The sequence below is a fragment of the Argopecten irradians genome, chromosome 4 (genome assembly GCF_041381155.1).
Source record: "Argopecten irradians isolate NY chromosome 4, Ai_NY, whole genome shotgun sequence".
Taxonomy (NCBI): Eukaryota; Metazoa; Mollusca; class Bivalvia; order Pectinida; family Pectinidae; genus Argopecten; species Argopecten irradians.
Window position 1 is genome coordinate 21,498,095 of NC_091137.1, and position 10,849 is coordinate 21,508,943.

At 31.9% G+C, this 10,849-nt stretch overlaps 1 protein-coding gene across 1 annotated transcript; it reads right to left on the reverse strand.

Annotated features, from left to right (window-relative positions):
• Positions 1-334: 334 nt before the first annotated feature.
• LOC138322429 (uncharacterized) lies at positions 335-10,382 on the reverse strand. The gene is made up of 2 exons (XM_069266456.1): positions 9,824-10,382; positions 335-1,098 (listed from the first exon to the last, which is right to left on the reverse strand). Exons 1-2 carry the CDS (start codon positions 10,029-10,031, stop codon positions 533-535), a joined length of 774 nt encoding a protein of 257 aa, XP_069122557.1. The 5' UTR covers positions 10,032-10,382; the 3' UTR covers positions 335-532.
• Positions 10,383-10,849: the final 467 nt, after the last annotated feature.

The window sequence follows — 10,849 nt, forward strand, 5'->3', positions numbered from 1 at the left end:
GTATGGTACCACGATCACATTCAGATGACCCAAAAATTGATTATTTAACTAAAATTAGTTTGATAATTTTGTAGAGTGACAAAGGTTATTGCTCACTGTTAATTAGATAAATCAAATTTCCATAAAACGGGTCGTCTGATGTTTAACATTCCCAATGGCATTCTAAATATAGGTGACAAAACAGCAAAATAATCCTCTCTAAACCTAGATTTACACCAGGAATCTTGTGATGATTGCTGCTGGTTGTTTTGGCAGAAAAGTGTGAAAATTATATGTATATATATATAATTATGAAAGGACAATACGAATCAAGATAAGATGATATGAAAAACTTTATTAGGTTTAAACAAGAGTGTTTTATTGATTTCTGCCCTAAATTTTATCTATCGTCTTGTACACATATAAAAGGAACTGTTATTCCTTACACATTTATATCCAATCTAGTAAAGTCCTCAGGATTTAAGTCTAGATCTGATCACAGACAAATGAACACAGAATAAAAAGCAATGTCATCAGGTACCTATAACAATGTTTACATGTCCTCGGATATGTAAAATCCATATCTTAATTCTTCCTCATCACTCACAGAAGGATGCCGCGCAATTTTTTTCAGGGTTGAAAAAAGGTTGTTTTCACCACAACTTCTTTTAGGCTTACAATGAGAGGAGTCACAGGATCGTTTTCTTTTCTGGTGAGATAGTCTTTCTTGTGAACAGATTTGAATATCAAAGTCAATGGAGTCTGTGGAAGATACAGAAGCTTGAAGATGTGACGAAGGTAATGACTGATCTGGAGAATCCGCAGATGATGATGACGATGATGATACAGATCCAAAAAGACAGTCTAAAGATGATGATAATGACTGGTCAGGAGAGTCCACAGAGTCATACGATGTCAGATCTCCACCTATGTAAGGGTCACACAAGAAGTCTATCAGGGACTCACCATCAGAAAATCCTTCTTCCAGGATACGATCAACTGAGTCAGCAGATGGTGAAGCTATGGGCTCTGTCAAATCATTGGCTGCCAGACTCATCTGATCAAGTATCTCATAAAGGAAGCTGTCATCCTCATAGCACACCATATCCACATTATCATCTGTAATATAAAAATGACATTACTGTTACTAAGATAGTACAAATATGTCTGCTTACACTAATGTGGTAATGTAGAAGGAAAAGGACTGTTACTATGGAACTAGTTGTCATGTTTACACCAAAGTGTAATTTATAAGGAAAAGGACTGTTAATATGGTACTAGTTGTCATGTTTACACCAAAGTGTAATTTATAAGGAAAAAGATTGTTACCATGGTACTAGTTGTCATGTTTACACCAAGGTGTAATGTATAAGGAAATGGGATTGTTACCATGGTACTAGTTGTCATGTTTACACCAAGGTGTAATGTATAAGGAAATGGGATTGTTACCATGGTACTAGTTGTCATGTTTACACCAAAGTGTAATGTATAAGGAAAAGGACTGTTACTATGGTACTAGTTGTCATGTTTACACCAAAGAGTAATTTATAAGGAAATGGGATTGTTACTATGGAACTAGTTGTCATGTTTACACCAAAGTGTAATGTATAAGGAAAAGGACTGTTACCATGGTACTAGTTGTCATGTTTACACCAAAGTGTAATGTATAAGGAAAAGGACTGTTACTATGGAACTAGTTGTCATGTTTACACCAAACTATAATGTATAAGGAAATGGGATTGTTACTATGGTACTAGTTGTCATGTTTACACCAACGTGTAATGTATAAGGAAATGTAATTTATAAGGAAATGGGATTGTTACCATGGTACTAGTTGTCATGTTTACACCAAAGTGTAATATATAAGGAAAAGGACTGTTACTATGGTACTTGTCATGTTTACACCAAAGTGTAATTAGTGCATAAGGAATGGTCTGTTACAGTACTATGGTACTAGTTGCCATGTTTACACCAAGATGTTACACCCAGTATACATAACAGCATTTATTTAATTACTAGAGCTCGCTAACGATTTGTGCATTTGTATTTGGTTCTAAAGACGATACCATTCTCTGACTAAAAGTGTTTTGAGCTACCATATTGCAGCTAAATCAGCCTTAATGGTACATAGTGGAGTTTAAGACACTGGGTTTCCGAGAATGTACTAGGCCTAGATATACATATAGAGAGCTGAGATGTTTATGTTTCTGTCATACCAGTAACAAATGCAGGCAATCGTGCTGATTATTATAATAGAACAAAGGACCTCTTTCACGAACAATGGAAATTTGCCCACGAACCAATTTTATTATAATTAAATGATACATGTAGCAACATTAATGCAAACCCTTGAAATACGGTAAGTTTGTCGTTTAAAAGTTATAATATATATATGGCAAGGTCTATTTTTAGTAACGTTACATAATGATATGAAAATGCTTATTTTGGATCATTAATTGGGAATCTAACAGTGTCAACATTGAAATTAAAGAGCATATTTACATTGAAGAGAGTAATTAAAATGGGATTTAATTCTGTAACTGTGTGGTTTGAGAGGGAAGAGTTACCAGGTTACAGGGTCGATCATGTCACAAACCTACAGTAGTTCAATTATTTGCAGGGCTAACACTTCTGATAGATTAACATTTATGTTAATTAATGCTAACAGTTGTAAAACTCATCACTTTTACATATATATTGTTTTAGATTTTAAGTTTAATTTGGTCGGGAAACTCATTTCTGCATCATTTTAGATTTAGATGAATTTAGATGTTTAACTGAATCTAGCAGTTTTAATAATGAAAATACATGTTATCTGTAAGTACATCATCAAAACTTGATTATATCTTTATTGTCAATAATCATATTTAAATTCCATGTTAGTATTTTATTTGATAATTAGAAAATTAAATAGCTGTACTTAAGGATTAACTTGAATAGATTTTTTATGTTATGGAGATATAACACAAAAATCTGAGTGTACTCTAAATAAACCGTGAAATTATTACGCCGTCATCTCAGCCAATCAGAAGCGACGTTACAAACGACGACGCCATTTTTTCCTTTATGGGCTGATAAAGTAAATTGTTAAGCCAATGAAAATGCTCGTAACAAGCAAAATTGAATTATTGAGTATTAGACACAAAAGAAAGGCTTCGACCATAGTACATACCCGGTATATACATGATGTATATCCCCATGGTAAAGTGTGTGTGGCGATGAAACCGTTCTATTCCATACTATATTAACAAACTTTGAGTTTAGAATTGTATGAATTTTATTAGTAATTTTGAAGTAATCCTTATGTACAAAAACATCTCTAAAAATGTTAATTGGCGGATATGGTATTGATCGTAAGGAGATAATGGAGAAGCAGTCAAACAGAAAATGAGAGTGTCTGATCAAACTGGAAATCATTTAGATGCAGTGTATTACATATACTGTATGTTACTTAGCTTTGTATCATGCATAAATTAATTCATTTGGCTCCACTGACATGTATAATTCATGTTGTGATAACCACATTTCTGAAATGATAAACCTTAAGCCATTTTTATTGATAGTATAATGTGTTTAAGATACACAAAGCTAATTATGAAAAATAAAACTGTGGACCTCAAAAACTTTGACTGTTTCATTAACCTTAAAAGATAATGTTAGTTTTTAAACTGAAAAAAAAATCTTAGTTAACCTTTATGGAATTCATGAAAATTCTGAAGAAAATTAAAAAACTCAAAAACAAATTTCAGTTGATTGATCATAAAATGTTCTGAACAATCTAAATCTTAAACTGCCAAGAAATATTAAATATGGTAGCAAAATTAATACAATTTTGAACGGAAAAAATTTGAATATTAAAATTTTCTTTGTGTTTTTTTTTTTTTTTACACAAAAACATGCAATGGTGTGATTTGATGCCATTACCAACACTTGGAAAGCAAAATATTTTGAAAACCAACAACATTTTACATATATGTACTAATATACTGGATGTGTGAAAATTGCTAAAAACTGGATTCTCTTACATAATAATCTACTCCCACCCATTTTTTTCTAATCTTGGTTGTTATTGTAATTTATATGCCTTTCAGCTTCAAATAAAAACAATATTTCTGAGAATGCAGTTGCAATCATCATCTAGCTTGAAAAGTGAATGATAATGCCCTAAAATTCCAAAAAACTTATTGTGATTTAATATTTTGATTATTCTATCATATATAGGTCATAACATTATATATTGTTGTAACTAATGATTATTAAAGGATTTTTGCAGTCAAAAATGATAATTTCAGTTTATGCTGGAAATGGCTTTATTAGACCGTGTAGAAACCTCTCCGTGCCGCGCGCGACCGGAATAACCTGTAAACCGCCCATATCGAGGTCAAATTTTCTAGCTCTAAACCGTGTGACGTCATAATATAGTCCGTGGCTTATAGCTGTACTATAACAGACGTGCTATCACTTACATAGACGGTCACAGGAAAAGCCGATCAAAGATTTTTTTATGATTACTTTTGAGTGAAGTTAATCGTACAATAACTTTGGCTCAAATATAATAGATAAAAGAGTGAAACTCGATGTTTCAAATACTCTAATTTATGCTCTAATAGCAGGTATCTTCGTGTAATTATGAAAGAAACAGAAATAAAAGTTTCATTTTTTTTTGTCGAAGAGTTCAGCAACGAATAAGCTTTAAATTAGATGATATTTTCCTGTAGTCTGTATCTTTGATACATTGTGAATTGCAAAGTTTGTGACTGTAAAATGAAATTTTGCGTAACAATTTAAGAAATCCTTGATTAAAGCATCAAAGATATGATGCGTGTTGACATACGTACACACCGATGATTGATCATTACAAACATTGTGTTGTGTGTTGCTAACCGAAAAAATCGAGATACATTTATTACAATACCGTAAAACGTTTCAACATGTGGTAGAAAGAATTTACTTTTGATATTATGTAATTATAAAAGATCAAATAATTGAGATATTAAGCAAAACAAACTATATTTTCAGACCGTGCGGTCGCTTTCAATTTTTAATCGATATACGAGTAGATACACCGATATTGTAGATATATTAGCCATGCCTTTGGTTTGATGGTTATGTAATACCTGAACCAGGATGTTGTTTACCTGTACACAACGCCATTCATCGAACTCGCCTGTAATTACCTGGCCGCTGACAGTTTGCTATTCGGTGTATTTGCTATTGTCTTACTGTCAATCAGGTTAGGACATCCGTTTAATTGGATTGTGATTTGAATTATGGAAACCCCGTACATCTATGCTCGAGGTTTTTTATTGTCACCTCCATTTTTAAAATGAAGATGTAAAAGCAAATGGAAATAAAATATTCCTAATCATACCTAGGAATATATATTACATACACATATATATATATATGTCCTACACAGGTAAAACAAAAATGAAAGGTGACTTATTCAGATACAAAAATGGTTCTAAGAACTATTTCAACTAAAGGTTTAACCTTAAAAATTATTCCAGTCTAGTACTGTAATTACGGAATCGTGGCATATAGCAATCTTCCGTAATTTCTAAGGTATTAGTAAAAATTCTAAGCATGTATTTTCACCGTTTCGAATTTAAATGTACATGTATAGTTATACAAGAAGGGTTACAACATTATCACACTAAATATACTTATTTAAATATCATTTAGTATATTTTTAAAAAGGTACAAGATATAATATCTATTTATAATGCCTGTATACAAGTAATTTCAATTTTCACTTGAACACTTTATGTGGTTACTTTTTGGATTATACGATAAATGTTCATATATCATACTATTAAATCTCGGTATGATACAAAACTGTCGACAATGAATATACTAATTTAAGGATTTAGTATAATTTTGAAATAATGAATTGAAATCTACCCTTAAACTGTAATTTAGGAACATATATCAGAAATACCATTGATGTGTTTCTGCTTTTTAGTAAACGTTATGGATAAAGTTTTAAAGGCAACAAAATAGATATACATATTATTTTCGGTATAAGTTCGGTACTGTAACTCCAATATCACGTAACTGATAACCGTCCACATTTTATTTTTACTCAAAAACTGTGCCGTGTTTGCATCGTTATAGCAGAAGTTTGAAATAAAACCACGGATTCTAGATATATTCATGCTAAATTTTGGGATTTTACTCGTAAAAAGATAGTGTAACATTATACTGTTTATTTATTACACTGAAATTTACATCATATGCTATCTCAATCTCAGTCCAGACTGATCCGAACATCATTTTGATATCGCTATCAAATTGGACTGATTATCTATTCTGAAGTATAGATATATACTTGTTTGAATTTTTGAAGTGGTGTAAATGGAATGTTTTGAAACTGAAAATATCTACATTATAAAGCTAGAATAACCATTTACTCGAAAAACTAAATTTGTAGATCTAATGTATACGTATATATGGTGTATACATGTATAGTACTATATTGTAAATCGGTATACCCGAGGAAAAGTGGTATTGGTGTCGGTGTAGTGATATTCTATAAATCATGTTTATCAAATAGGATATCTGTCGTAGAAAATATTTATGATAGTATAATATGGATAAAAATTGACGATAACACGATAGATAGATACATCGTGTTTTGTTATTTCCCTCCCGAAAACAGTGTATTTTATGGAAATGATGAAGTAAGAGATATTGATATGTTTCAAATCCTACAAGATTCTTTAATAAGATATAGTGATCTTGCATGGAAAAGTTTATATTACTGGGGATCTCAATGCACGAACTGGTTGTAGACTTGATATGATAGCAAATGATACTTTAGCTATAAATACTAACCAATCCGCTAATTATGTTTCTGATGATATATGCGATATTACTGAAGGTAAAAATATGGATAAAACATGTACAGTTAATTCTTTCGGTAGAAAATTATTGTAATTCTGTAAAAATACTGGTTTTAGAATAATGAATGGACAACATCCTTGTGACCGAGAGGGAAGTGTTACATTTTTTAATACGAATGGTACTAGCCTTATTGATTATCTGCTTGTGGAGACTAATAACTTTCATGACATAGTAGAGTTTAAGTCTGGAAATTTTGAACCTGTCTCCGACCACGCACCTATATCTTTTACGTTGAGAATAGAACAAATATCTGAAGTAAGACAAATTAAAGATGATATTCATACTAGATGTGTATGTGAAAATATACGGTGGATGGATGGAAATATAAATGAGATAAGACAAAATCTTATGGAAAATATGAATTCATTTAATGATTCACTTAAACCTTCATTGACAAACCCGGTTGATATTGAAAGATGTATTGAACGAGTTGGTTCTATTCTACGTGATGTATGTTTACCGTTGTGTGATGTTTTTACTTGTAATTTACATAAATCTGATGAATGTCAAAGGAAGAAATCAGCATTGAAAGAAGATAAACCCTGGTTCAATGATATTTGTAAGCAAAAGTACAACGAATACAAAAGAGCCTTGTATAATTTTAATAATGAGAAAAATGACAGTAATCATAAAGCGCTTGCAGAGAAAAAGACCGCTTATAAAAAGTATGAAGTAAGACTTAAAAGAGAATATCAACGACATGAAGGTAATAAAATTGGTTCGTAGGCAAATTTCCATTGTTCGTGAAAGAGGTCCTTTGTCTAAATATAACAACATGATCCTCAAAAAATATTTCATATGAAGTATTTTTTATAAATTCATTCCTATGGGTTTTAATCAGCAAATCATGTTTAACAGTGATGTATTACTTTCTGGAAACCATATAACCTACTCCAACAATGTTAGAGGTATAGCATGACGAGACACTTTTGATCATTACGTCGTGTCTAACTTGCACATCAGAAGTTTTTCAATATCGAGATCTAATATTATTGGATTACATATAAACGTGAGCATTGACCGCCCAATTCCGCACGAACTCTTCATTTTCCCTCCGGTCCTAGTTTGTTTTCAATTACACAATAAGATTTATTTCCCTTTGATCGCGTTTATACCATTTCGAGGATCAAAAGTCTTAATTTATATAGTGTTCGAAGAAAATGTTGGATTTTTTTGTCGAGGTTTGCCCTAACAGTTTCGTTAGCAGGCGTTCATTTTACGAATAAGAATTTTTTTCGGTTTCATTTTTCAGGTACATGTACATGTACAAACATGTGTTTCCTTGATGTAATATGCAACCAATACATGAAACATTTTGCATCAATATTATATAGTGAACGCAAAAAAAACCTGTCGAGTCACTTAATTTCCAGTGTCAACATGTGTACATTATAATCATAGATATCTAACGTGACGCTACCCAAATTGGAACAATATTTGAAGATAATTGTGAAAATTTTCTAACATGTGCTTATTGTTAGTTTAGATTGTTAACTGATCATAATTCTGAATCATTAATTTTAAAACTGTTTCATTTTGGGTAGCGTTGCAAGTTGGGTAGCGTCACGTTACGCTCGACCGCCGAGAGAGCATAAACGATAATTGGTGTATAATCGTGTTTGTATATGTGTTAAATACCTCAAAAATACATATAAAATAATTCATTTCCATTTAGAGCATGTACAATCAGTATTTTTAAATCTACATATACGGCGTAGTGCCATGGATTTTTTCGAGACAATTTAATTACTTTTTGGTTCTTTTATCTTGAAAAAATTAAAGCTCAAATTTTTCAAATATAGTAATGGTGCAAATTTAACTTTTGTAACTGAAGAAAAATACATATTCGTCTGCTCCTATTTTTGGTAGAGAAAAAAGTACTATTCGTCAGCGGTGTAGCATCTAAAACACTGACGATAAATTGTTTGGATCATGATATTGTGTCTCTTTATTAATTTCTTTTTAAAAAGAAAGAAAATGCACCTGAACGTGAAAATACTATAATCTTTAGGAAAGCTGGAAAAATGTTTATTTTTATATAAACACTAATTTAACTACAGATATTGTAACGGAAAATTGTACACCAGAAGTCACTGTTAATTAATCAGTGACGTCATATGTTTGTTTCATGTCCAGCCCCGGTTTTACGAAGACTTCGATTTTCTCTAAATCAAATTCTTTATGGATGATTAAGTTATTTCCATTTTTTTTCTTTTTGCGTTTTTAGATTGAAAATTGTGTCTATTATGTACGATAACATATAAAAACATAACTTAAAGTATGCGCATTATAGTTATATACTACGTACCCTGAAATACTACCCAAAGACAAGAAAAAAATCGGGAAAAAAGGATTCCAGAAGTAAATTGAAGTAGACACCCTTTTTGAATTACATACATATTGATATTGGAGTGAAACTTTTCAATTGGAAACTTTACTATACAAAATCTAATGATAATATTTTCAAAGCATTATTTCTGTGAACAATTGTGAATAAAACATGTTAATTTATTTGATCTGTTAATAGCTGTAGCATGTATTAACTGTTTTGCGAACGTTAACCATTAGATTGAAATAGTGTCTGTTATGTACGACAACATATAACCCTATTTAAATTAAGAGCCTCATATACATATAGTATTGGGTTGTAATGGGTAAATCGACGCCCCTGCTCACATAACAATTCTTTTGAAACACATCTTACTTGTATTTTGTTCTTGTGAGAAAGCATATTAAAAATCACTCTTTTTTATTTTAAAATCGGAATAATTCACGGTTTTCGTACGCAGGTTTTCAACATCAAGTTAAAGAACGTCATTCTGAATAATAACAAATAAATAATAAGAAAGAAGAAAAAACACAATTAAAGGGCTGAAATTTACCATATTATATTTTCTAGTGACCAGCGGTGTGAAATGTGTCAATGTTTTTTACTTACCCAGTATGGACGCCAGTTCGTCTTCAGTAGGTGCCAAACAGGGGCTGGTGTCCGTCATTAGGAAACAATCGCACGTGCAGGAGTTCGAGAGATGAAGCTTCAAACTAGGGTATGTTGTGTCTTTGACTGATGTAGAGGACTGGACAGTGTCCACTTCCATGTCGCCTTCCTCGGACAGAAAGGGGAGTAGGCCTAGAGAATCTTCCATTTCCTCCGAGAAATGTGTAGCACCTGTGTCGTTCTGTTACTTCTAATGGACTAACTTCTTACTTGTCAAGTGGTCGTCTGTCACGTGACGGGACTACTGGCCGGAGTCTGACCACCGCGGTACTGGACATCAATCGGTCGTTAGGACACGCGTGTTCCTCTGATGTCAAACCGACGTCCATCACTGAACTGACCACCCGCTGACCGCTAGGTAAGTGCACGATGACCACATACACGGTCTAGTCCACTCCCAATTAACATCAATTAACAGTGGGTAGTTAACGGGACAGCTTTTTGTTTAACAGCTGCCCCGAATTCACTTATAAATTCTTGATCTCACTCAATCGGTCTTTACTTCTAAAAGCCCTTAAGCTGATAGGTACATAGTAGAATACATACAGTTCAATAAACAGATTGTTATCATATTCAGGAGTGAGATCGTACACACAGTAACACAAATAACTTAAACTTACACACATGTTACGTATCTTGGTTTAAAGTGCTTGTTAAAATCATGTATGGACAAATATATTAACAAATGCAATATATATGAGGAGTACAAATCAAATACGTATACAAGATATTTATAATGGTTAAATTATGAATTGATAGTTATTGTACCACAATTTACTTACAAAAAAACAACTTGGAATGATTATGATAAATTTGAATATCACTATACATGAACAAATTTGAAACCCGCAGTATTTTAACAAATAATAAAGTAAATTTTTGTGAATAATTCAACCTTTATTATATAATTATTTGTCGATCTAGGTAAGGACGTATATCGATTACAAGGGACGTAACATCTTTATA

Bases quoted from the DNA above. Each gene is read 5' to 3' on its own strand.
- LOC138322429 (XM_069266456.1), bottom strand. From the start codon at position 10,031: ATGGAAGATTCTCTAGGCCTACTCCCCTTTCTGTCCGAGGAAGGCGAC. The intron at 1,099-9,823 runs GTAAGTAAAAAA...TTTATATTACAG, and splicing joins CGAACTGGCGTCCATACTGG to ATGATAATGTGGATATGGTG.